Source organism: Arachis hypogaea, chromosome 14 (genome assembly GCF_003086295.3).
Source record: "Arachis hypogaea cultivar Tifrunner chromosome 14, arahy.Tifrunner.gnm2.J5K5, whole genome shotgun sequence".
Classification (NCBI taxonomy): domain Eukaryota; kingdom Viridiplantae; phylum Streptophyta; class Magnoliopsida; order Fabales; family Fabaceae; genus Arachis; species Arachis hypogaea.
The window spans coordinates 123,908,446-123,935,824 of NC_092049.1; the positions used below are offsets into that span (position 1 = coordinate 123,908,446).

The following is a 27,379-nucleotide window of genomic DNA, read 5'->3' on the forward strand; positions in this document are numbered from 1 at the left end:
GGTGCTGATGAATTCACTAATGACATAATGAGTGTTAATATGTTAATTATAAGTTGACCAGTGATATAATGTATTTTTTAATTATAATGAATTTCTTTTTGTCACTTGCAACATTTTCCTTGATGAATTCTATGTTAAAACAGTTTCGATACACTATCTCATGCCAAGCTTTCATAACTAACTAATAACTTCATATTCTTTATATCTATTTCGTAAATAGAATTCTTAATTTTTTTTCCCTCTTATTAGCTGCTTTTAAAATTCTTTATTATAAAAATATACTACAATTTTATATACTTATGTCATGATCCTTGAACAATAACTTATTGATTATAATTTGTTAAAACTTGATTTTTTAAAATATTGGTGATGATATTTATTTTAAATTGTAATTTTAAACTTGTGACTATTTTAATTTCTTTACTTGCATAGGACCGGTTCTATCTGGACAACCAATAACTTATCCATTAAACCAACAAATCAATAAACCAGTTATCTGACCGATTCAATCATCGCGTCAGTTTTTACAACTATGATTCAGTCCACTCTACTGACCAGTTTATTGGATTGCGGTTTATCGTTTAAGGACTATAGATCATGAATTACGGTTTAAAGTTTAAGATTTATAGTTTACGGTTCAGCTTACATGGTTCATGGTTCACGGTTCAGAAATTAGTGTTACGGTGTCCTCTCACATAGAGAAATAGACAAATCAACTGCAATTTAGGCTTTAAAGGTATAGACTTTATTTTTTCGGTTTTGAGTTTTCGGGTACCAGATTCAGGTATAATGTTCCGGAGTTAGTGCTACCTTATACTTTCCCAACAAGAAATTCACAAATTAGTCGATTTTTTGGATTTTGGATTTATCATTTAGGGTTTACTGTTATGGTTTAGTGTGACGGTTTACTTTCACCACAACAAACAAACAAGTCAACTGCATTATTCATGAATCTAACCTTCATTTTGTGTCATCGTCACTCCTTCCACTATTTCATAGCTTCCACCCAAAATACCCTGAAGACCATCTGCTAACTGTTTTCTGATTTTACTTCTACTCGTTACCAATACTATTTTTACATAAGAGGCATACTCACATCTACACTAATCAAAGTAACATTTTCTATTGCCTTCTTTTAATTAGAAATAATACTTAGAATACAAAAAAAATGTCACCTGAACACTCCACATCAGATTAGGGGTTTAACATTCAGTAATTATAGCGTCAACCAGTAACGGATATAGAAAAATTTTGACTTTTGGACAAAAATAACATACGAAAATATTAAAATATTTAATCTTAATGTATTTATATTTTTGAATCTTCACGTATATTAGTTAGACAATAATATAATAAATAACTGTAATTAATACATCTAAAGTATATTAACTTACAAATATTTTTTTATTGCAATTTTTGGGCAAAATATGTCATACATCTATTATTAATACTACAGTGCGTAATTGCATATTTAATATTGGTTAAATCACATTTACTATATTAACTTAGAAATATTTTTTCTGGTCACATTTACTATATTCATTTGGGTGATATACTCTTTCATTTTTCGTTCAGGAGTTATATACTTTTCAATGATATATTCCTCCTACATCATAGTTTTCACTATCCATAATAACACCTAAAATAACCAAGGCCTTATGTGAAATTTTTTGGTCTCCCAGCCCAAGCATTGCAACAACATGCTTGGCTCCAACTATCCGTTTTGACATTTCCGAAAAAAAAAAAAAACCCAACGGAGCCATTCACCCTTTCAGCTTCAGCAGCTTAGCTCCGTACCGTTCTACACAGACTACCACGCTGCTCCCAATTGCATTGCTCTTGGACACGTGTCACCTCTGATTTCTTTCAATTCGAATATCTGTAAATCTTTATATAATGGAATCTGTATACTATAATTATCCTTTAATTTTTATTATTTAATTTATATTTATTGTAAATTTTTTAGCAAAATATTAAAATAAAAAATTACAGAATAAATGAATATAATTCATTACATGCATTTTGCTAAAAAAATATTTAAATATTGATTTAAACAGATATTATTAACAAAGAAGTGAAATAATAGACAAAAAAATCTATTTCTTCAAAATATGTAGCTGAAATAATTTAAGTATTTTTTAAAATGATATTAGTAAAAAAATGGTAAAATACTTCTTAAAAAACACTTTAGACACTTAAAGAATTTACATGTAAAATAAATTGTCATGTATTTTGCTAAAAGGATTTAAATATTTTTTAAAATGATATTTAAATATTCTTACGATGCAGATGTGTCCAAGTTAATCTTTGGTCTCAGTCTCACTAACTTAACCTTCACGTGTGAAACGACGTTAACGAAATGTTAGATATTTTGACAATAGGATAACATGGATTCGATTTAGAAACGTTAGGAATATAAATAGGACGTTTCAAACGTTAAGAACAATTTTAAAACTTATCCCAAACGTTAGGGACAAAATTGATACTTTACTCATTATTATATTATAAAATAAAAGAATTTAAATCCTCTAAATTTTGAATTTCATTTTAGAGAGTAAAGTTTGATCTCTCACTCTTGAATAATTTTTCTTTTATATTTTATCTTAGTCTCATCTATAAAATAAATAGTGAAAAATCAAATTTTACTCTATAAAATAAAATTCAAAATTTAGAGAATCCAAATCCAAAACAAAGAGAATACTTTTTTTCTTAAAAATTGATCCTATTTACATTGATTGGTGAGTTAATAGTAACTAATATACGTATTAATTTATTTGTTATTTACTATATGTGTATACTATATATATTAATAAATATGAGAATAATTAAAATAATGATTCTATTAGTAAATAATATTACGTTTAATTTTTGAAATATCAAAAAATTATATATGAAAGTATTGTGAACCAAATCTTTCACCATCCTTTCCTATTATATTAAGTAGGTTTAAAAAAAAAGAAAAAGAAAAAGAAAAACAGAGAGGATATCTTGGGTAGTTAGGAGTTAGGACGTTAGAGGCTTAACTTTTTCCCGTGGCTTTGGGCTTAATTTGGGTTCATTTGTAATTTTCTAGGTTCAACGAAAAATAAAAATAAAAATAAATCCCGCGATTATATTAGTAGGTTGTTCTCAGAAAATTTAAAAAAAAGCGCGTGCTTGGAGTGGCTTATTCTGATTGTGAGTGCTGAAAAACTCAGATAGAGATTCTTCATTCTTCAAAGAGAGCAAGCTCATAAAGGTAATTCTTCATTTCTTCTTCTTCTTCTTTGATGGGAATTTGTAATCTTTTTGGCATTTTCAATCATGGATCATGCACATCTTGCAATTTTTGATTGAATATCAATGCGCATTCCGTTCAACTTTAAGTTCTCTCTTTCTTCTTCTGGTGATCATGGATGCGCTCGTTCTCTGCATGAACTCGGTGCTTCTTTGGGTGATTTTTTTTTTTTTTTTAAAGTGATTCTTTTTGAAAGATATTTTGAAAAGGTAAAAATAATTTAATGTTGGGATAGTTCATGTAAAAGTATCTTTCATTTATTATATTTATTATGCTATTTTTTTAAATAAAAGATCTTTCTAAAATGATAAAATTTTAGCTTTTAAAAAAATATATTTTTTCATTTTAGCAGTGCTTTTGTTTTTACTTTAAGAAAAATGACCAAACACACCATTTTTTTTTTCAAAAAGCGTTACTGAAAAAAGAAAACACTAGGTGTGGAACTTTATGCTTCCATGGTGTATGCTTCAATTAAAAGCTCACTTTTATGAAGATTTATGATTTGATGCTCATTTTATTTTCTGGTAGAATCTTCCTGTGTTGATGCTAGAAATGTCAATATCAAGTTTGCACTAGATATAATTCCATTAAAAGCTCAACAGAAATTTACCATCATTCCTTTAATTCCAGATCAATGGTTTATGATTTCTCCCATATTAATGAACATGTGCTTATCCTATTAAATTGTAAGTAAGAGTTAATCTTGCTTATCCTTTATGTGCTTCCTCTCATGTAATGTTGGTTTTAATGAACCTGCCTTATTTGTCTTGATGGTCTTAAATTCAACAATTTTCTCTGGATATAGACATTTTAGTTGATATAGGAAAATTGACATGTTACAGACATAATTATGTGCATCATCACAAGACTATGGCTTGGTTTGGTAAAGCTTTGCCTGTATATACTGATGAAAACAACATTGTTGGAATCTTTCGATGAAAACAGATGTCTGTAATTCCGCCTTCTACTCCAAGGAGATTCGAAGCAACACATGTCGCTCCAAGGAAGCCTCAAGTTCTGCTTGCTGCTTGCGGATGTGTAGCTGCTGTAAAATTTGAAGTCCTTTGCAAATGTTTCTCACAGTGGGCGGAAGTAAGGGCAGTTGTCACGAAAGCCTCTCAGAAATTTGTTACTGAATTTCCCAAAGCTGTGCCTGTATATACTGATGAGTATGAATTGCTTAGTTGGAGAAGATTGGGTGATCCAGTTCTTCATATTGATCTTGCTAACTGGGCTGAAATCATGGTCATTGCCCCATTATCAGCAGACACTCTTGCTAAGGTAATCAAACTCAGATTTATTTTTCCTCGCATTTTCCCTATGTACATAGTAACATGGTAAAAAGAAAGACAAATTAGTTCCTAAAAGATATTATATTGGTCTATGGTAGGTCACTGATGAATGATGTTATTGCTGATAGACTTTCTTAGTGTCAACAAAAGAATGATTTAGGGACTAATTTGTTAGGAAATTGATATTTTAAGGATTAATTTGTTATATGCTTCTTTTTGGGGGACTAATTTGTGGGCACATTGCTTTTTGGGAGTATCTCAAGAAAAATATTATCTTTTGATGGTGAACTTGTCAATATTATTAAGGATTAAATTGGTGGTTCTCGCAAAATGTAGATTGCTGGAGGGTTCAGTGACAATTTGCTCACATGTGTTGTAAGAGCTTGGGACTACAGCAAGCCACTCTTTGTTGCACCATCCATGGGAACTTCAACATGGAAAAACCCTTTCACTGATCAGCATCTCGCTGCCATTAATGACCTTGGAATGAATGTCATCCTCCCACAGAAGACAGCTTCGGGGCATACCACCGGAGCCATGGATGAGCCTGAAAGTATCTACTACAATGTGAGGTTCTACTATAATGCAAAGATGCAGAAGAAACCGGGGTAGGTTTGGCATTTATGTTGAGAAATGCGGGTGTAAATATGGGATATTTTGCTTATCATTTCCAGGGTTGATTCTTATGGCCTCTTGATCTTGTGTTGTTGCATCATTCTTTCTATCAATTTTTGTGTTATCTCATATACATACATCAAGTGTGATCATAGTTGTTGTATATAGGGTTGGGACTCTGTAGTCTCTTCTGTTCCTGTTAGTGTATAACTGTATGTGTTTAGTTTGCATCATTAGGAATGAAATTGTAAAATTCCTTTTGATTCTTTGCAGTTCTATAGAATGACCTCAAATGTTAAACTTTTTTTTTCCATATAGAATTAAAAATTCTGAATGTGAGTAGCGGAACAAACCAGCTTCAAATGGCATCTTAGCAGATGAATTGATTTAAACTAGATTCAAACCCGTGCTGAATACGGGTGGCAAAGCCGGTCGGCCCGCCCCGCCCCGCCTAGGTTCGGCCTGCCTCGCCAACTAAAGTGGGTTCAAAATGCTAGCCTGCCCTGCTTTATGGTGGATTGGCGAGTCGGCGAGTTAGCCCGCTTGACTCTTTTTTCTTTTTTGAAAAATAAAATTAATTAAAATTAACCAAAAAATAATAATTAAAAAATTAAATACAAATAAAAAATAGTCAAATTATAATATATTTTTTTCTTTTTTTTAACTTCAATAAAATTGTTTAAATTTTAAAATAATATTTATCAATAGAACCATCTTTATTTTAAAATATAAGTCACATAATTTGAGCATATATATGAAATTGTAAAATAAAATAAATAACTAAAAGAAGAAGCCGATGAGTTATAACTTAAATGACATAGTCTCCCCATATTCAATTAAGAGGTTGCGGGTTCGAGTCTCCTATCTTTGGTATAAAAAAAAAATAAAAGAAGAATAAAAACAAAAAATGAAAAAAAGTGTTTGAAAATTATATAATTATTAGTTTTGCAGTAATAATTATTATTTTATTTAATAAAAAAAAGAAAAAATAAAAATCTTTGGCCCGGCGAGCCGGTCCGTCCTGTCCCACAAAAACCCATAAATTTGGCGGTGCGAGTTTGACAGATTTTTTTAATTTGAATGGTTCCAAATTCTAGCTCGACCTGCCTTTTTTTAACGGGTTCGGTGGGTCGGCCCGATGAGTTTCGACCCGTTTTACCACTCTTACCCGTACATTGCGTGAAATTAATTTTTATATATAAGAAATTATTTAATAAAAAATCTCAAAACATAATATTAAATCTAAATAAAATTGTAAGGACATTATAAATTTTAGTGTTTGAAAGAATTTATCATGTAATATATATATGTTTAGCAAACTTAAATATTATAGCGGGAAAATGAATGTAATAATGCAAATATGTATAATATTTCAATAATGAACTATAACAGTCATCTTTTCAGAAATCATAATATAATATATTTTTAACATTATTATTACAATTATATAATATTAAAAATATAAATTATTAAAAAAATGTGATATATAAGTAACAAAAACAATATATATGATTGATAAATACAATTAGATAAAAAAACTTAAAAACATCAAACATTATAATACTTTGGGAATTTATCGTCCAACATATAATGAGTAAATTGTTTAGCAAATTAAAGTAAAAAAATATGGTAATCATATATTTTTTTTTTAAATAATTATATAAAATATTAGTAAAGATAAAGGAGAAGAGTGAGAAAGATAAAAAGAGAAACCTATTAAAGAAAAATAACATTATATTAAAGGCATATAGTAATTTACATAGAAATAAAGAACAAAAAAAATTAAAAGGTAATTACTAAAAAAAAATTAAAAGGTATGATTAAACACTTCATAAGAAGAAAAAAGTGATGTGATAGAAAAATTATAAAATGACAATTTTATTAAAATATCTATGTGGTAATATTAGAAGTTATCTAATATGTCACGAGTTTATTGTGTCATTATTTAATATTCTTTTTTATACCTTATAAATAAATTGATAGTTAAATAAATGAATAAATAAATAAATTTTTATAAAATAAAATTAATTCTTCAAATAGGATATACAATATTAGAATTTAGACCATATATATGAATTAATATTTTTTATTATACTATATTTTCTTTTTGTAAAATTAAATAATTTAGTGTATGAAATTATGAGATTAATACTAGATTGATTATATAGATGCTATTCTTTATGATAGTATAAATGTAGTTTTAAAATAAATGTTTTTTTCTATATTGTTACAATGAATGACATGGTGATCGTATACGAAACTTAAAATTTTTATGTGTCATTCACCTATCTATCTATCTATTTTTATTATATAAAAGTTGATACTTAAGTTCTTTTATATTCTGTTTAAACCATATTTTTTTTCTAACTATGCCATGTCAATAATTTTGTTTATTTGGCAAAATTCGGAAATCAACCAATCATTTTTTAATATTTTTTTTTTAAAAAATAAAAAAAATTCTTATCTATTATTATTCAATTAAAACATAAAGTACAAATTAAATACAATAAATATATATTAACTTCTCTCATAATAACAATAATAATTATAAAAATTTTAGTTTCAAATATTGAAATTCTACAAGTTAAACATATTAATACTCTTACTACTACATTATTTAGTCTATTTCTACATATTACATAAGATTCTACTATCTTTATTTCTTAATCTCTCATGCCCATTAGCAAAAATTTCTTCAAGTAAGTTTAAATTTGCCACATTTTCTTATTAAATACGTTCAAATATATAATGATTATAAAATTAATTCATAATTTTATATTTACATTTTTGGTATTTTTCATTCTCATTCATTTTTTTATGACACATCTCTTTACTAGGTATATTCAAATATATCATAATTATAAAACTAACTTATATTTTTGGTGTTTCTCATTCTCATTCTCATTCATTTATTTTTTTTAATTATTTGCAACCCAAAGAACACTATATGAAAAGACAAAATATGACAATTAAAACAAGTATAAAAACAAAAGCAACAAAGGAAGATGTAATTTTGTACAACTCTAATATAGAAGGTCTATATATTTTTTAAAAATAAATGAATTTAAATTTTTAAAATAATAAATTATATTTTAATTTATATTATATTTTAGTTGAATAATTATATAGAATTATATACAAATTATCAAATAAATATTCTGCAAAAAATTTTGTAATACAAAACAATTTAAATTTAACATTAATTTACATATTATATTATGTAATCAATCTCTAAATAATATAATATTTATTGGAATACACTATATAGTATAATTAATTTACCTCTCTCTCCATAAGGTGTCTTTAGATTGTGTTGAATGTAATTAAACTATTATAGCTAATGTAGAGCAAAAAATGACACATTAAAAATGAAATAGCACAGAATTATGGTTATATAAATTTTTGCAACATTTTTATATATATAAATCGTATTCGCCTATCCTTTACAGCAACATAGAAAAGTTTATGCAACTATTGGTTAGTGCTGACTTGATCTTATAGTTAGTGTTAAACACTTAAACACATATACTAACACTTTTTTTTTTTAAATTGAATTTTTTTGATAAAAAAGTTAATTTTTTTCTTAGATAATTGAAGAGCAATATATAATTATTTGAATACTTTCCCAACCTGTTGTGATGCAGACAGGCAATCATTTTTGAACACTAGCAAGTGGGTTGAGGAGGTTCGCCAAGAACGCGGCACTGATGTTATTATTGTCTTGGTTGGAAACAAAACTGATCTTGTTGATAAGAGGTGAGCAATGAGTTGTTAAATTTGGTGTTTTGATTTTTATTTTAAAAAAAAAAAACTATGTGATTTTTCCGTAAGAAATCTTATAAGGCAATTTTGATACTTAACCAGGAGGCAAGTTTCTATAGAGGAAGGAGAGAGTTAGAAGTGATGTTTATAGAAAGCAGTGCAAAAGCAGGCTTCAAGATGAAGATGAAAATTAGTTATCCCCATATTTCCTGGCATTATTCTTTCTTGCTCTTACATAGAATACAGAATATTTACTTGATGACTACTTTAATGGAAAAATGTTGGTCGAGGAAACCTTCACTTCACTTGATGAGGGGCACAAATTGCTACAATTAGTCCCTCCATGTAAGAATACAGATAATAAACAAGGCCTTTCCTTAGTACAGTGATATGCGTGTGATTAAATTCACAACTTATAAATGTTATTTGAGATAAAATTTCCTACTGTGAGTTGTATTAAAATTTTAAGAACGACCGTGTTTATTGAGATAATCAATCGAAGCAGCATGATACCATGTTCCACCAACCTGCAAGACATAAAGTGGAGTGTTTCATTTCATTTCAATTGCCTAACAAGAAGACACGCGCACATGTCCTTCTCAATCTCATCTTAGAAGAAGGGTAGGTTTCGAAATCTTCAGGTCGGAAGGTAGAGTTTGTGGGGTAGTATTAATATTACTATACATTTCCAATTGCTGTTTCTCTTTGCCTGTGCATTATGATTTTGATTTGAAGATCATACACAGTTTGTGTTGCACCTCTTGAGAGGCTTAAGCTGGAGTACATAGTTCGAGCACATCCAGGCAATTGCGGCTTCTTCGGACAGCACCCTTTAAGGCTATAAATTTTTATGCCTATGATACTTACAGAAATAAACTAATGAGGATGATGGGGCATCAAGAATCCACAAATTTTGAGAGATTTGTTGCCTCTGCTTGCTCATGGACACTGTGAGTCGAGATATAGATTCTGTTACTTTTATCTGTCCTTTCTTATAACTTTCTTGCTTTTGTCCCCAAGACCTCAAAATTTTCATAGGAGTATAGGACATACATGTTAGACATGAGATATAAATTTTTATTACAATTTTATCTCTTCAAAATTTTAAAAATTCCACTTTCTAACCTCACCTCGCCACTTATACCAACAACTTCTTCCTTATTAGAGATAAAATTGGTAACAAATGTGTTTATGCTCTTTATCAGTGTCTTAACAACCAAACAGACTATCATGTATTTATATACATCTGTGTCAGTGTGTCTTCATATATATCAGTGTCTTCATTGTTGAACAAGGAGGTGTTCCTGCACTTTGTGCTGGATTAATTCCCAGCTTATTGCAGGTATGATCTCTTATGGTGCACATTAAATTTAATTGAATTAGTAATTAGGAAAATTGAGCAAAAAATTAGAGTTAATAACTGAATATCACTCTGGTCTTGAATTGTTAACCTCGCTGTGAAAGTTGAGTTTTGAATCTTAGCCCATGTGTGTCAAGCTTTTTTCATTCTTGTCTTTTGATATTCATTGTTTATGAGTTTCAGGTGTTACCATCAGCTGCTATTAGTTATCTTGTTTACGACCCATAAAGCTAACTAGCTTTTCACATTCTACAAAGCTCCATCAAGTTAGGCAGCAAATGAAAAGCTCTATACAAGTGGCTTTCAGTGGACAGCAGCCAAGCCAAATGCAGAGAAGAACCCAAAGTGGAAACCAGAGATGGTTCATCATGAAACTTGAATGAAGGGCCCCAGTCATAGATTCAGCAATTCCAGAGAAAAAAGCCATATTGAATTTCAGCTTCTGGATAATGAGAAACCTGTATAGAACAAAAGTAGACAAGTTTTGCCATAAGAATCATAATGTGACACTTGTGTTAATGCTGACAAATTGGAAAAGAGAACATTTGTTTCATGAAAAAGATGAAAGCATGCATCAACCAAACCAATGGAGCTAGAATTGTGTTTATATACATATATTTAATCAATTTAAGTTTTTCACTACAGCGTGGGAACTGAAATTTGCATGCTATAACTTTTTAAACTTGAGATGAGAAATTCTATTGCAATTACCCATCTAAAATGAAAGAAGTGTGTGCTGTTTCCAAGCACTCACAAGGTGCTTGAAACCACTGCATCTTTGCACTAGGTTTCATTGACTGCATGCATTACCATATATTAAACTCTGCGTTTCAGACAGAGAAGAGTATATTAGATGGAGACAAGGAAAAAGTAGGAGACATTATAGAAAAATTCAAATAATAAATAACGTCAACACAAAAAACTTCTGTTATGTTACCTTTGATTATCTGCTTCCTTTACTGCAGAAGCAAATTATTTAATTGAAATAGTCGGTGGTTGTAGAGATCCATTGGTATACCAAAACCTTTTGCCTCCTTCACTTTTCCAGGATCAAATTGGAAATCCAATGAAGCAGGAAAAAAGAAAAAAGAAAGAAAGGTACTCTTGCGGTAGGAGTTAGGAGCATAACGTATCTTTAGATTGTATTGAATCTAATTGAACAAAAATGGCACATTAAAAATGAAATAGCACAGAATTATGGTTATATCAAATTTTGCAACATTTTCTATATATATATAAATCGTATTCGCCTATCCTTTACAGCATGTAACATAGAAAAGTATTATGGGATAAATTCAACCAGGGCCAAAAGAAAATTCATAATCTAAATATATTTGATATTAAATAAAATTCAGAGTCTTATTCATCCTCTAATTACGTAAACCTAATTAAGTCATTTAACGGGTCTAATTCTAACTTTTTCGGCTTGGTCATGTTTCCTTAATTGAAGATAAGGACGCAAACTTTTGGCACCAATTCCACATGGACGAAGAGTATCTGAATAAGGAACAAAACAAACAAATCTAGATTCACACCCATGGTCACAAATTTCCGAGAGCACCATATATTTCTCACTAGTTAAACCATATGTGTAGACCTTCTTTTCCGTAGCAAAAACAAGATCACCATTCAAAACGGTAAAGCCTCTGATCACAGGGTTGTGTTCCACTAAACCCATTCCTTTCACTCTCACCTTCATGATCCTTCTCCACGAACTCGATTCATAGTTTGTTAGAATCCAAACCGTAAACACACGCTTTCTCAATCTAACTAAGCAAATAGTTTGATAGCCAGCAACTTCTCCCCATTTGAAAATATTCATATGACAACTGTTATCATGAGAACCCCTTCTTGCTTCTTTAGGAACCCTTAAAAACTTGGTTTCAATGCTTTCATCTTCATCATCGCCGTTCTTGATTTCATAAGACATTATATAAGGCCTAAAATAAGTGCTATCTTCAGTAAGATAGCGGTAGCAATCCGAGATGAAGTGAATGGCGCCATTGCAAATCACAGGCTTGTCAAATTTCAAATTCCTAGATCCAGCAAAGAAACGGTTCTTCCTTAAGCTCCAAGCACCTTGTTTATGACTATAAACATGGCAATCAAAATGTAAACTCCACTCTTCATTGTCAAAAAGAATCAACCTGTAATCATCAGAGTCGCATTCCAGTGTCATCGAGACACTAGGAAGATTCCTTCGCTGCTGCAAGTGGTTGGGGAGGGGAATGTCTAAAAGGGAACAAGTTGCTGGATTGATGATAAATAATTCTATTCCATGAAGACAGAGGAGTAAACCGTTGCTTGAGCTTAGAATCTTGAGCCGCGAGCGCGCGATGAATCCTAGCATGTTTTCAGGGACGCCCGAGGAAAGTTCCTCTCCCGGCAAAGGATGCAACTCGACGTGCTCGTTGTGATTCAGAATGTCATCTCTTTGAATGAAGAAGCATGAAGGACGATTTTTCTTTAATGAGTTTTCTGCTTGTTTTGCTACAAAGTATGGAGTTTCTGGAAGCTCTGAAAAGAGTTTTGAAGTAGATCTGTGTTTGTGGACTGCTTTTGCAGGTAACCAAGACAATATCTCTAATAACTCATCATTAGACATTGTAGCCATTGTGATCAAGATCAACGATGACTTAATTGTTTGAAAGCCAAGAATGAAAATATTCAAGAAGGGAAAGAGGAGTAGAACTTTATTTAAGGGAAGCGAACTATCAATTTAATTATGTTCTGATTGATTTAAATTTAATCATATCATATCATATCTAATTGAAATTTGATTTAAATTAATTAGAATCAAGTCTATAATGATATCTTTAATTATGTGCTGATTGATTTAAAATCCAATGATATCATATCATATCTAATTGAAATTTGATTTAAATTAATTAGAATCAAGTCTATAATGATATCTTTAGTTGAATTTTAAATTTTAAGATTTTATCTTGAAAAGATTTGACCAAACTGATCACATAAGAATCTGTTAGAGAAAGATACAAAAAATAAGAATTTGTTTGGAAAACATAAATCTTTCGTCTAATTGTTCTTTTAATTAGGATTGGCACCTTTTCTTCATTTAATTGTTCTTTTTCTGTAACTATTGATTACTCCTCTTTATTTTGATTTGATTTAATTGAATGGTTGATTCTGTAAAAAAGAATGGTCCTGTTGTCAATGGTGATATTATATCGTTTGCTGCTCCTCCTCAGCACGGTATCAATGCTTTCCAGTTATCAATTTTTCTTTAATAAATGGGATTTCAGGTTTTTTGGTTCCCTCAAAAAATATTTCGTATCTTTTTATACAGATTTTACATTTTCTTTTGTATTTCGAGAGGTGCTTTTGTCCTCCCCCATGCCAGATAATGCAGCTGCTAATCGAAAATGTTACTTGATCAATTAAAAGAATTACAACAAGGAACTAGGCGATGTTCAACAGAAACATGCCATCGAAGACCTCAATGAAAGGCTGAGTGCTTCTATGCAGTCATATGCTGAAGCAAATGCTATAATAAGTAGGTATGATCTATATAATAATTCTGAGCTATTTAATTCTTGATTGTTGAGTTCTTCACTTCTTTAGTGTTTAATGTTGATGCAAGTGTCATAGGAGTGAAGTTGTTCAAAATTTGGTTTAGAAACAATTATCCACAATTTGCTTTGAATCAGGGAAACTTTTACAAGAATTGAATTTTTGTTATTTTCTCACTATAACAAGGGTGAGAGTGACAAACAGACCTACCTCCATCACAAGAAGAACTGGGCCAAAAATTTCTTCCTGCACAGACCATGGTACATACAGTCAAGTTGAATACTCGGATATACATTAAAACTTCAGGTCTTTGTGAAATTCATTTCAGTAGAAGCTTTAGAGATTTTCCATTATACTATCCATTTGGCGGTGCTTTATTGCTAATGAGAGTATAGTCAAATCAGGGGAAAACAAGCTACAAAAATAAATAAGCAACGGAAATCTGGATATCAAAGTTAAGCCAGGAGTTCTGTTGGTGTGCTACTTTAGTGCTTATGTACATGTGTCTATATTCTTGTGTGTAACTCAAATCCTTGTTTTATTTGAGTTTGTGGTGCTTTTAAAATTTCTGTCTTACTTTTTCTTATCTTGAATATATAGAGGGTTGTGCCTCTGAAAGCAAGAGATTGAAAGGCTTAGGCATTGGTGCCCCCGAAGGTCCCATTTCTCTTGATGATTTTCGAAGCCTTCAAAGATCAAACACAGTACGTTAATTTAAAAGGATGCAATATCCTAAGCACTGTAAACTCCTCCTTTCTTTCCCTTCTTTTTCCTCATGTTAATTGTATCCTATCTTATTCTTGGCAGGAGCTGAGGAAGCAGTTGGAGAATCAGGTGGTATTAATTGATACTTTGCGTAATGACAACCGTGTTGCTGCTGATCGTCATGAAAGTGTATGTAGCTGATGTATTTTCAATTTATGTTCTCTCCTAAAACTCTGCATGCAGATTTTAAAATAAAATGTTCAATCTCAAGTTGTTCTTTGTTATATCAATATATGGTCTACAATGTCTTACCTAATCCACAATCCATTTTATAGGAATTACAATCAGCCAAGAAGTCTGTTGCAAAATGTTACCTTGATCAATTAAAAGAATTACAACAAAGTGTAGATCTAAAATACAAGGAACTAGGTGATGTTAATAGAGTAACTGCTGAACAGAAATATGCCATCGAAGACCTCAATAAAAGGCTGAGTGCTTCTATGCAGTCATGTGCTGAAGCAAATGCTATAATAAGCAGGTATGATCTATATAATTCTGAGCTATTTAATTCTTGATTGTTGAGTTCTTCACTACTTTAGTCCTTTGATGCAAGTGTCATAGGAGTGAAGTTGTTCATTTTTATGTAGTTTGAGCTTGAACTGATCCTTGATTGACTGATTTTTATATTGCAATGAGAATTGGCAATGTGGAATGATTTAGTGCTTATGTACATGTGTCTATATTCTTGTGTGTAACATCCTGGGGATGAATTTTAGTATTGACTGTTGGAGGAGGATGGACCTTTTGGTACCATGCTTAGTTTAAACCTTTTGCCCCCACCCTGGTTACGCTAGCTGTATGTTTGATAATTGAGTCCCTCTCACTTGCTCCTCCAGTCAGAAAGTAAATATAACTGAACTCAAGGAACAATTAGATGACGAGCGGACTCAGCGAAAATATTGAGGCTCAAGAGGAATTAAGACAACACACTGATGCTGCCTTAAGAAGAAAAAGAGAACTACATGAAACAATAATAAGCTTCAGGTTTGAAGGTTTTGTCGCTAAAGTAGTAAGAAACTGTACTCCCTTTACTTTTGAAGCTTATAAGCTGTCATTCTTTCTGTATGTTGTAGGAGTCAGAGAGAAAGGTGTTTGCTAGTTGAAACCTTGAGGTCCAAACTGGTATGGTTCTGCTTATGTTTAGCCTACAATGGGCGACAACTTGTATATTTCATAAATAGCTTTGTGCCTTCCTTCCATTTTGTTGCAGGAGGATACTAGGCAAAAGATGGTTGTGTGTGATAATAAGGTTCGCCAGTTGGAAACTGAATTGCATGAGAAGAAACTGACCACTGCAAATCAAACAAAGGTAATCATATGGTTTTGTGTGTGTATTATGTCCCCTTTTCATATTTTGGATTTGTTTACTATTTCGCTGAACGAAAATGTAAATTCATGGAGCAGAAAATAGAAGAACTTGAAGAGGAAACAAGAAGATTAAGCAAAGATCTTGAGAGTGAAAAGGTAGATATCGGAATTTCATGTTCCAAGAATGTTTTTGTATAAAGGTGTTTGTCTAAATGATGTCTGCTTTCCACCGATTGCTGTTACTGTTAATGACTTATTTCTATGTGACTTCAGAGTATGACAGTATCTTATTTATATGTTGCTAGACTGATAAATTCTAATTAATAAGTTGCTTTAGCTTTCTAATTCAATATCCCCCTTATTCTATTCTATCTGTTATTTATTTTTTTTAGCTCTTACTTCTTTTCTTTTGGTGGTAAAGTTTCTTTATGTGAAACTGAAATTATTTGTTGCTGTTGTTAGCAGCAGCTTGAGAAGAAGCATGGGCTAAAGTTTCTATTCTTGAGCTTGAGATAAATGCCGCAATGCGGGATCTAGATTTTGAGAGGAGGAGGTTAAGAGGTGCCAGAGAAAGACTTATGCTTCGGTAAGGAACAAGTTTCTGTTTAATATGATCACTGGACAACTGTAGTTTGAAAATTATGTAAGGATGAATCTGTAGGAACGAGAATTCTATGACTTCTTAATTAGAATTATCACCAGTGTGTATATTATGGTTATGTGAACATTACTATCATAGATTCTGAATGGATTTTGGCTATCCTGAAAATTTGAAGAATAAAGGATGTATAAACATCTTCAAGAATATGAAAGCAATTAGCAGAGCAATTGAGCCTAAATAAAAGTAGGACCACGGCTGAATAGTTTTTGTTTTATTTATTAGAATGGACTACTCAACAATGTCATTGCAGTAAAAATTGTGGATCCTGGTATTCATCTGTTGGATATGTCATTCATGCTAAAGTTAATCAGCTTTGTTTAGTAGTCCCTGTTGGTTAACATGCTGCAGCGTTGCACTGTTTGTATTAAATGCTGATCGGCACTTTAACTTTATGAGGCAACATCTACACCCGCATTATGCTTTGATTTTGCCACTGAAGCTCATTGATGTCATGCAGGGAAACACAACTAAGGGCATTTTATTCCACTACTGAGGAGATACAAGTACTCTTTGCTAAGCAACAGGAGCAATTAAAGGCTATGCAGAAAACCCTTGAAGACGAAGAGAATTACGAGAATACTTCTGTAGATATGGATGGAGTTATCAGTGGAACCCCTGGAAGAGAGAGAAGTTGCAGGATACCATAGCAAAAATACTGCAAAGGCAGGCTCAACTGCATCTACACAGAAGCGCAACAGAGATCAAGTAAAAACCTCAAGCAATGAAGCTAGTGTCACTGACAAGCATGACTTACTTGTTTGAAAGCCAAAAATGAAAATATTCAAGAAGAGAAAGAGGAGTGGAACATAATTTAAGCCTTTAAGGGAAGCGAACTACCTATTAATTATGTTCTGCTTGATTTAAATTTAATCATATCATATTATATCAAATTTATTAAGATGAAATTTGATTTAAATTAATTAGAAAAAGTCGTAATGATATTTTTACTTGAATTTTAAATTTTATAATTTTATCTTGAAAAGATTTGACAAAACTGATATGTAGGAGTCGGTTAGAGAAAGATATATAAAAAAATAAAAAAAAACTTAAAAGAAAGATATTATGCTTAAAAAGGAAGATGAAAAACTGAAAAGTGTTCTAATTATCTAGAACACCATAATTAATCAGATTGATTATAAACAATGTTGATATAATCAACAGTGATGATAGGTAACTTAAAAGATTGGTTTTACAAAAATCTTATGTTTTTTCTTTGCTGTATACTTGTATAGGAATTTTGGTCTCTATTTAAGATTCTCTAAAAAATTGATAAACAAAAAATATTTTTAAATTAGATATTTGAATTTTAAATTAATTTTATATTTTTGAAAATTTTTTTAAATAATCGCTCAATTAATTATTCTGATCCTTAGGCTTAGAGTACACAAGAATAAATCGTATTTTATTTTTGGAAAATAATTTTTTTTAATTTATAATTAAAAAATCTTTGTTAGATATGACTTATTTTAGTGTACCTATGTATTTTTGGAGACGATGATAATAATTGCCATCAAATTCAAAAAACTATAATAGTGACGACAAAAATAATTATTTTTTGATAAGGAGAATTATGATTGTTTGATATAAATTTTTATTTTTCTTATAATTTTTTTTTGTCTCTCACACAATTTTGGTAAAAATTTAAAATTTGTTAATTCGGGTTATATTTCTTATAGATTCTTTAATTATTGAACTATAATTTTTTGTTGTATTATATAAAAAAAACAATAAAATACGTATTATCGTCTCCAAAAAATACATAAATACACCATAATAAACTATATTTAACAAAGATTTTTTTAATTATAAATTAAAAAATTAACTATTTCCAAAAATAAAATACAACTTATTCATGTACTCTTATGTACTCCAGAGACAATAATAATACTTACTATTGTTAACTTTTCAAACTCAATTTAATATAAGGCGATCGCCTGTTAGTAAAGCGAAATTGTTAATTTTCATAGAGTTCGCTTGTCCAAATAAAAAAAAACACATTTCAATAAATAAAACTCAAAAATAAATTTTAAAAAAATAAGTATATTAGAAAAAAATCCCGGAATTTAGAGACACTATTCCTTTACCTTCTCGTAAATGACTTTTGTCAAAAAAATGTAAAAAGTTTTCCTGATAATTTGTTATAATCTTTTACATATTATAAATTATAAATGGATAGATTCTCTTTTCTTATTTTTACTTTCTTTTTTTTGTGATAGTTGTTTTCTAGAAAAGTTTTGTAATCTGACTTCAACAGGATCTAATTGCGTCAGCTGTCAAAAAGTCAAAAAACACTTTCCAAATGTGTTGTACTAAGAACCAAAATAAATAAATAAATAACCTTATTTTTGTCTATGTCTGTTTAATCTTCCTCTCCTTCCCCACTCCTCTTTGTGGTTTCTTTGTATAATGGTGAACCTCTTAAGGCAAGCATGTTTCTATAGGGGACAAGTTGAAGATTCCAGGTTTTAAAAAGGTAATTCCTGGATTATGTTTTAATAGATTCCAGTTGAGAGATGAGTTTGAGTCAAATCATTGGTACGTGGCCCAACTTGAATCCTGCATCCAATCCAAATCTCTTTCTCAAGGGAAGATTATACATCAACATATCATTAAGAACAATTCTAACATCAAAGATTTCTCCATTATCCTTGACAAGCTTACTCATCTCTATGTTAAATGTAATGAAGTCGAACTTGCCCGCCAAGTGTTTGAGAAAATTCCAAACCCAAGTGTTGTTTGTTGGAACATGATGATCAGAGCTTATGCCTGGAATGCACCCTTTCAACAAGCCATAGATTTGTACTATAAGATGTTGCAACTTGGGGTGACACCCAACAAATTCACTTTCCCTTTTATTCTCAAAGCTTGTTCGGCTCTGCAAGATATACAAGTTGGGCAAGAAATCCACAAGCATGCCGAGCAACTTGGTCTCGAAATGGACGTTTATGTTTGCACAGCCTTGGTTGACATGTATGCCAAATGTGGAGATTTGTTTCAAGCACAAACCTTATTTAATTGTATGTCCAGCAGGGATATTGTGGCATGGAATGCCATCATTGCTGGGTTTTCACTGCATACACTTCACAATGAAACTATGGAGTTACTTGTACAAATGCAACAAGCAGGAATAGTTCCCAATTCTTCAACTATTGTAGCAGTTCTACCCACAGTTGGACAAGCTAATGCATTAAGCCAGGGGAAGGCAATCCATGGTTACTCTTTAAGGAAAATGTTCAGTGACAGTGTTGTTGTTGGAACTGGTCTTTTGGATATGTATGCTAAATGCCATCATTTATCTTATGCCAGGAAGATTTTTGATCGGATGAAGCAAAAGAATGAGATATGTTGGAGTGCTATGATTGGAGGATATGTTGCTTGTGATTTCATGACAAATGCATTGGCCCTTTTTGATGAGATGGTACATGTTTATGAGTTAAACCCTACACCAGTTACTCTTGCAAGCATACTTCGAGCTTGTGCTAAGCTTACTGATTTGAACAAAGGGCAAAGCTTACATTGTTACATGATTAAATCAGGGATGGACTTAGATACAACGGTAGGAAACTCACTCATATCAATTTATGCTAAGTGTGGGATGATGGAGGATGCAGTCGGATTTCTTGAGGAAATTGTGAAGGTATCAGACTCTTGAAGATGAAGAACAAGAATGAAAGAAGAGAGAGAGAGCAAGAGAGAGAGAGAGAGAGAGAGAGTGAAGGAGGAGAATTTTCTGGAAAATGAGATGTATTAGCTGAACTTACTAGTTTGTTACAGTGCATTAGTATTTATAGTGAGTGAGCTCTAACTACTTCTTATTAGATGTAACTGACTCAGTTTTCTTCTAACTGATTTCTCTAACAAACTCTAATATGTTGCACGTGTCTTGTCATGTGGCATCTCAATACTCTTAACATCAATCCTGCTACTTGAGTTTCTGAAACCTGTGCTTTGTTCCTTCTTGTCTATTGTGCTTTCTGAACTCTTAACATCAACTCTGTTGTCTGGGCTTCCAATTGTCCTGCTGTCATTACATCTTCTGTCAGCAATTCTCAATCTCAATTTAAACTTTTGGAAGGCAGGGCTTGACAGAGGTTTTGTTAAGCAATCTGCTATCTGCTCTTGGGCTGGAATATGGATCACATGTAGTTTCTTTCCGGTCACATAGTCTCTAACGAAGTGGAGATTGAGTTCAAAGTGCTTGCTCTTGTTGTGTAGGATTGGATTGGCTGAAAGTAGTACAGCACTCTGACTATCACAGTATAGGTTTGGTTTGGTGGTACAAGGTATCCTCATTTCATTCAACAAGTTCTGCAACCAAATGACTTCAGCAAGTCCAGCAGCTATCCCTCTATATTCAGCTTCGGTGGAGCTTCTTGATACTACATGTTGCTTTCGACTGGACCAAGAGACAAGATTTGGTCCATAAAAGACACAAAATCCACTTGTTGACTTTCTGTCGTCTACATCACTTCCCCAATCTGAGTCGGTGAATGCATAGATTCTACTCTCATCAGACTTTTGGAACCTTAATCCATGCTGAAGTGTCCCTGCTAAGTACCTGAGGATTCGCTTTACCGCTTTCCAGTGGCTGTCTAACGGTTGGTGCATGAATTGCGATACTTTGTTTACTGCATAAGAGATCTCTGGCCTTGTGATTGTTGCATATTGGAGTCCTCCAACAACTGATCTATATTGTGCTGGATTTTGAAACAATTCTCCTCCTTGCGCTGAGAGTTTCAGACTAGATGCCATTGGAGTAGGCATTGCTTTGGCTTCTTGCATCCCTGCTTTAACTAAGAGTTCTTTGATATACTTTGTTTGGCATAGGGTCATTACTTGGTCATTGTTTCTTACTGCCTCAATTCCCAAAAAGTAGTTCATTTCCCCCAAGTCTTTTAGTGAAAATACTGTATGTAACTGGTTGACTAAGGCTGTGATTTCTGCTTGAGAATTTCCTGTGACTAGAATGTCATCTACGTATACGAGAACATAAGTCGCTGATGCAGGTGTGAATTTGGTGAAGAGTGACGTGTCTGATCTGGTGTTGTCGAAGCCAAACTTGTTGAGAGTGAGTTTCAGCTTGGTGAACCAGGCTCTGGGGGCCTGTTTCAGCCCATATAATGATCTTTGGAGCTTGCAAACATGGTGAGGAGTGTGGGTGGAGATGAACCCTTCTGGTTGAGTCATGAAGACAGTTTCTTCAAGGTCGCCATTTAAGAAGGCGTTGTTGAAGTCGAACTGTCGGATCTTCCATCCTTTTGCTAATGCCAAACTCAGCATGACTCTAACAGTGGGAGGTCTGACCACCGGGCTGAACACTTGATCAAAGTTAATTCCCTCTTTTTGATGAAATCCCTTTGCCACAAGCCGTGCTTTGTACTTTTGAATTGTACCATTTGGATGCTTCTTGATTCGAAAGACCCACTTGTTTCCAATGGTAGGGGCTGTGCTTGGGGGCGGCTTTGGCACTAGTGTCCAAGTGTGATTCCTCATGAGGGCCTCATATTCTTCTTCCATTGCCCGCTTCCAATGCTCGCTGGTCAGTGCTTGTTCAACTGTTTGAGGGACGCATTGGGAGAGGTCAATGTCAGCCTCTTTGAGCACTGCTGCATAAGTTTTCGGCTTGAAGATGCCTGACTTGCTCCTTGTTTGCATGGGATGGTGATTTGTAGTAGCTGCTGATAGTGCAGGGGGAACTATCTCAGTCGGAGCTTGCTCAGGCACATTTGCAGCTAAGGGAGTTTCAAGAGAAAAAGAGTTAGCAGCAGTGACATCAGAATCATGATTAATAGACAAAGAAAAAGATGAAGTAGATAATGGTTCAGATATATAATTGAGCGTATTGGAAGTGTCATTCAATGTATGCAATGCATGATGGTGTGGTTGGGGAGAAGATGTGGGGTAAGGGGTTGGTGTCACTTGGGGTGCTGCTGCAGTAGGAGTGGAGGTGTTGCCTCGAATTGAAGATTCTGGTGTTGAATGGATGGTTGAGACATTGTAATGACTAGAAGTGCTTGTTGCTGAGGTGAGAAGTTGTTCTGGAAGACTTGGTGATGACCTTGATGAGGAAGATGGGGTGGGCTGGTTGGGCAAGATGGTGGCTGGAGGTTGGATAATGTTGGGTTTAGGAGTGGAATTGAAGTTGGTTTGATGTAGAAGATTTGACAAGGAAGGTATGAAGGTGGAAGGTGAGGTGTGAGGCAAGGATTGGCTTGGTTGATTCCTAAAGAGTTGGTTATAAGGAAATTCATACTCATTGAAGATGACATTCCTTGAAATGATTTCTTTTCCACTTGGCAGGAGGCATTTGTAACCTCTATGGTTGGGGGCATAACCTATGAAAATGGATTTTTGGGATCTATGATCAAACTTGTGTGCATTGTAAGGTTTGAGAAGTGGGTAACATGTGCATCCAAAGGGTTGTAGGATACTATAGTCTGGTTTTGTGTTGGTGAGGGCTTCAAGAGGTGTTTTGTTGTTGAGAGTTTGGGTGGGTAGTCTATTAATGAGGTAAGTGGCAGTGAGGGTTGATTCATCCCAAAAGTTTAAAGGAAGGTTAGCTTGGGCTAGCAATGTGAGTGAGGTTTCTGTGATATGCATGTGTTTTCTTTCTACTAAGCCATTTTGCTGATGGGTATAGGGACATGTAAGTCTGTGTTGAATGCCATTTGTTACCAAAAACTGCTTGAATGGTGTGGACAAGTATTCTCCACCGTTGTCTGTTTGTAAGGCTTTGATTTTTAGCCCAGTCTTGAGTTCGATTGCTGACTTGTATTGCTGAAATGCTTCAAATGCTTGGCTTTTGGTCTTCAGTAGGTATGTGTAAGTATACCTTGTGCTTGCATCAATAAAGCAGATATAATACCTGCAACCTGATCTGCTGTATAAAGGTGCTGGCCCCCAAATGTCAGAAAATATAAGGTCTAAAGGTGCATAGTTAGAATGAGACTCAAGATGAGGTAGTTGGTGAATTTTACTAATACAGCAAGCATTGCATAATGAAGGATCATAGCTAATTTTATTCATTGAATTATCAGAACTTGAAGCATTACATTGATTCATCACTAGAGTTACCACCTTATCAGATGGATGTCCTAATTTTCTATGCCATAATTGGCTTGTATCACTAACCCTTTTACAAGTGACATGGGCTTCTGCATTTGAAATAGGACTTACTAAGGTATTTACAGACAATTGAGAGGCAGAATTACAAATTGAAATTGGACTTGTGACAACTTTATTTGCCGTTGAATTACAATTCAGTTTGGCTAGGTGAGAGGGTGCAGCAGCTCTCTCTTTATTATTCAATGCTGAACTCGCATTGGCAGTGGCTTGCACATGCTTATTTTCAGATTCAACATATGTATTTTGGGAGTTTTCAACAGTATTTGCATTGAAACAAGTAGGATTAACAGGTACAGACTTTGTTCTTGGGCCAATTTCGATCCCTTCAAACTTGTAAAGTCCTTCTTTAAGCAATCCTTGAAGGAGGATTTTCTTGGAGATCTGACATTTAACATTACACAGATAAGGCCAAAACTCAAAAAACACACCATTGTCTAAGGCAAATTTGGCTACACTCACTAAATTTTTGGATATATTAGGTACATGTAATAGGTTTTGCAATTTGAAAGGTTTGTTAGATAAAGATGCATGCATGAATGAACTTCCAATGTGTTCAATATCCATACCTTGGCCATTACCTCCAAACACTTGTTCAGTGCCATCATAATCAGATCCTGTGATGAGGTTCCTTTTGTCAAACGTGATGTGATGAGATGCACCCGAATCAGGGTACCAAGCTGTGTCTGGGAGAGCTGAAGGCAATGTAAGGAATGCTTGAGGATTGAGTGGTGCGGGAGGCTGAGTTTTCACTTCTTGAAATCTTTGTTGAGAGTTTTGAGAGCTTGTTCCATTGTGGAATGCTGCTGAAGGTGGTTGCGCTGCATTGAGGGGCTGCATTTGTGGATTCATGAAGTCTTGGTTGAACCTATGAAAACACTGCACTGCTGTATGGCCAAGTTTCCCACAAAGTTGGCATTGTGGCCTACTGCCCTGCCACCATGATGACCTTCCTGTGCCTCTGAAATAGCCTCTGCCTCTCGAGCCTCGAAAACCTCCTCTATAGTTGTTGAACCCTCTTCCTTGAAATCTTTCTGGAATATCTTCTCTTTGAGCAATGTTTGCCTGAACTGGTCCTAGCTCCGTCCTTCGAAATCTGTCAACTAATTCTTCTTGAGCGAGCAACTGAGATTCAAACTCGCTTTCTGACGTCTCTTCAATCCTTGCTGTTGCCACGGTGATGAAAACATTGTATTCTTCGCCAAGCCCTCCCAGTGCAGCTTCAATATACTCGTCTTTGGTTAGTGGAGCTCCAAGTGCACTAAGTGCGTCAGCAACTTGATTGATCTTCGCCATGTATTCGGTGACTGGAGAACCGTGCTTCTTGAGTGTCTTTAACTGAGTCTTGAGCTGCTTAATCCTCGATTTGACTCTAGATTCAAAATATTCACTCAACACATTCCAGATCTGGTATGCATAATCGTACTCAATTACACGGTTGACAAAGTTAGACTCCATTGTTGCTGTTAACCAAGCCACAAGGCACTGATCTTGCACTTCCCAGTCTGTGTAGCTTTGAGCTTCGATTCCTTCATGTCTGTCTGATTCTGAGCTAAACCTAGCAGGTACCATCCTTGGATCAAGATGACTTTGAAGCTTGTTCACCTTTATGCACGCTAGTGCTTGTTTCTTCCATGCTTTGTAGTTGTTCTCGTTGAGTTTAATGGCTGAAAACGCAGCGAACGTGTTCTGATTGAGGAAGCTCGTTGGAGCTTTTGGTGTTGGCGCAGTGTTCTCCATGGATCGTTGAGCTCTGATACCATGTGAAGGTATCAGACTCTTGAAGATGAAGAACAAGAATGAAAGAAGAGAGAGAGAGCAAGAGAGAGAGAGAGAGAGAGAGAGTGAAGGAGGAGAATTTTCTGGAAAATGAGATGTATTAGCTGAACTTACTAGTTTGTTACAGTGCATTAGTATTTATAGTGAGTGAGCTCTAACTACTTCTTATTAGATGTAACTGACTCAGTTTTCTTCTAACTGATTTCTCTAACAAACTCTAATATGTTGCACGTGTCTTGTCATGTGGCATCTCAATACTCTTAACAGAAATGACCTCAAAGGATACAGTTTCATATAGTGGTATCATGTCAGGATGTGTGCAAAATGGCCATGCTGAGAAGGCTTTACTTATTTTTCGCCAGATGCAGTTGTCTGGGTTTGAACCAGATTTGGCAACCATGATGGCCCTTCTACCAGCTTGTTCACATTTGGCTGCTCTACAACATGGGGCCTGTTGCCATGGATACTCAGTCATTCGGGGCTTCACGTCAGAGTCGTCCATCTGTAATGCCATTATTGACATGTACTCAAAGTGTGGAAAGATTCATATCAGCAGGAAAGTTTTTGATAGGATGCATAAACGGGATGTGGTTTCATGGAATACAATGATAATTGGTTATGGTATTCATGGGGAATGCACAGAGGCACTTTCTTTATTCCATGAGTCTCAGGTTTCAGGCTTGAAGCCAGATGATGTGACCTTTGTTGCTGTTTTATCTGCCTGCAGCCATTCAGGGCTTGTCAAGGAAGGGAAATATTGGTTTAATGCCATGAACCAAGAGTTCAGCATCACTCCAAGAATGGCACATTATATTTGCATGGTGGACCTTCTCGCCCGAGCAGGAAATTTGGATGAAGCATACATCTTTATTCAAAGGATGCCATTCGAGCCTGATGTTCGTGTATGGAGTGCATTGCTTGCTGCATGTAGGACCCACAGAAATATTGAAATGGGGGAAGAAGTGTCAAAGAGGATCCAGAAGCTGGGACCTGAAAGTACAGGAAACTTTGTTCTTATGTCAAACATCTATAGCTCTGTTGGGAGATGGGATGATGCAGCACAAATCAGAACAATACAACAGCATCAAGGTTACAAGAAAAGCCCAGGATGCAGTTGGGTTAAGGTCTCTGGCGTAATCCATGGATTTATTGGCGGGGATCAATCTCATCCACAATCAGCATCCATAAATAAAAAATTACAGGAGCTGCTAGTGCAAATGAAAAGGCTGGGATACAGTGCAGATTCTAATTTTGTTCTCCATGATGTTGAAGAAGAGGAGAAAGAACAGATTCTCCTATATCATAGTGAAAAAATAGCCATTGCATTTGGACTTCTTAATATCAGCCCCTCCAAGCCCATTCTAGTTACAAAAAATCTGAGAATTTGTGTTGACTGCCATTCTGCAATAAAGTTTATGGCACTCATAACAAATAGGGAGATAATAGTGAGAGATGCAAGTCGATTCCATCATTTTAAGAACGGCATATGCAATTGTGGGGATTTCTGGTGAGATAAAGGAAAGGTATTATACTTGCTATGGTTCAATTAAGATATGGCGAGGTAGATGTGAATATACCTGCAATATGGTGGAAGTTAACAATGTCCACCATGGGTATTTTTATAAAAATACTCCTCTCTGATCATTAGTTAAGTTACTTTTAAATTTTATTATGGTAAAAATAAACTCCAACAGAATTTTATTAAACAACAAATAGCATTTCGTTCCTCTCCTCATTGACACTCCCATCCTATCTGAAACTAAGGAGTGAAGAATCTCACTTGGGAGAGAATCCCAAATTCAGTGTTGAAATCCTATTTATAGTGTTTGCATCTTATGCTTGAAGCTATATATATATTTATATATATATATATATATCAACTTTTGCAGGGTCATTAGAATTTTACA

General features: G+C 33.6%; 4 protein-coding genes and 1 long non-coding RNA gene across 9 annotated transcripts; 4 read left to right on the forward strand and 1 right to left on the reverse strand.

Annotated features, from left to right (window-relative positions):
* Positions 1 to 3,021: 3,021 nt before the first annotated feature.
* Positions 3,022 to 5,491, forward strand: LOC112743950 (probable phosphopantothenoylcysteine decarboxylase). Its single transcript, XM_025793394.3, has 3 exons — positions 3,022 to 3,238; positions 4,223 to 4,558; positions 4,906 to 5,491. The coding sequence occupies exons 2-3, from the start codon at positions 4,223 to 4,225 to the stop codon at positions 5,179 to 5,181; spliced, it is 612 nt and encodes a 203-aa protein (XP_025649179.1). The 5' UTR covers positions 3,022 to 3,238; the 3' UTR covers positions 5,182 to 5,491.
* Positions 5,492 to 8,813: 3,322 nt separating this feature from the next.
* LOC112743951 (uncharacterized) lies at positions 8,814 to 10,948 on the forward strand. The gene is made up of 3 exons (XR_011871866.1): positions 8,814 to 8,940; positions 9,049 to 9,896; positions 10,490 to 10,948. It is a non-coding gene; the product is annotated as an uncharacterized lncRNA (long non-coding RNA).
* Positions 10,949 to 11,699: 751 nt separating this feature from the next.
* LOC140178708 (F-box/kelch-repeat protein At3g06240-like) lies at positions 11,700 to 12,920 on the reverse strand. Its single transcript, XM_072215938.1, has one exon. The coding sequence runs from the start codon at positions 12,918 to 12,920 to the stop codon at positions 11,700 to 11,702; it is 1,221 nt and encodes a 406-aa protein (XP_072072039.1).
* Positions 12,921 to 13,420: 500 nt separating this feature from the next.
* On the forward strand, positions 13,421 to 17,524 carry LOC112743952 (uncharacterized). Of its 5 annotated transcripts, none has more exons than XM_072216120.1 (10): positions 13,421 to 13,820; positions 14,438 to 14,541; positions 14,645 to 14,731; positions 14,878 to 15,080; positions 15,439 to 15,586; positions 15,676 to 15,724; positions 15,813 to 15,911; positions 16,007 to 16,066; positions 16,376 to 16,496; positions 17,029 to 17,524. In XM_072216120.1, the coding sequence occupies exons 1-5, from the start codon at positions 13,787 to 13,789 to the stop codon at positions 15,503 to 15,505; spliced, it is 495 nt and encodes a 164-aa protein (XP_072072221.1). In that variant the 5' UTR covers positions 13,421 to 13,786; the 3' UTR covers positions 15,506 to 15,586; positions 15,676 to 15,724; positions 15,813 to 15,911; positions 16,007 to 16,066; positions 16,376 to 16,496; positions 17,029 to 17,524. The 5 variants fall into 5 exon arrangements, with proteins under 5 accessions (XP_072072221.1, XP_072072222.1, XP_072072223.1 ...); XM_072216119.1 differs by having other exon boundaries at positions 13,428 to 13,824; XM_072216118.1 differs by having other exon boundaries at positions 13,466 to 13,824; positions 16,373 to 16,496; positions 17,029 to 17,168.
* Positions 16,435 to 27,027, forward strand: LOC112743113 (pentatricopeptide repeat-containing protein At3g16610-like). Its single transcript, XM_029292262.2, has 4 exons — positions 16,435 to 16,496; positions 17,029 to 17,201; positions 18,995 to 20,208; positions 25,754 to 27,027. The coding sequence occupies exons 1-4, from the start codon at positions 16,435 to 16,437 to the stop codon at positions 26,981 to 26,983; spliced, it is 2,679 nt and encodes an 892-aa protein (XP_029148095.2). The 3' UTR covers positions 26,984 to 27,027.
* Positions 27,028 to 27,379: the final 352 nt, after the last annotated feature.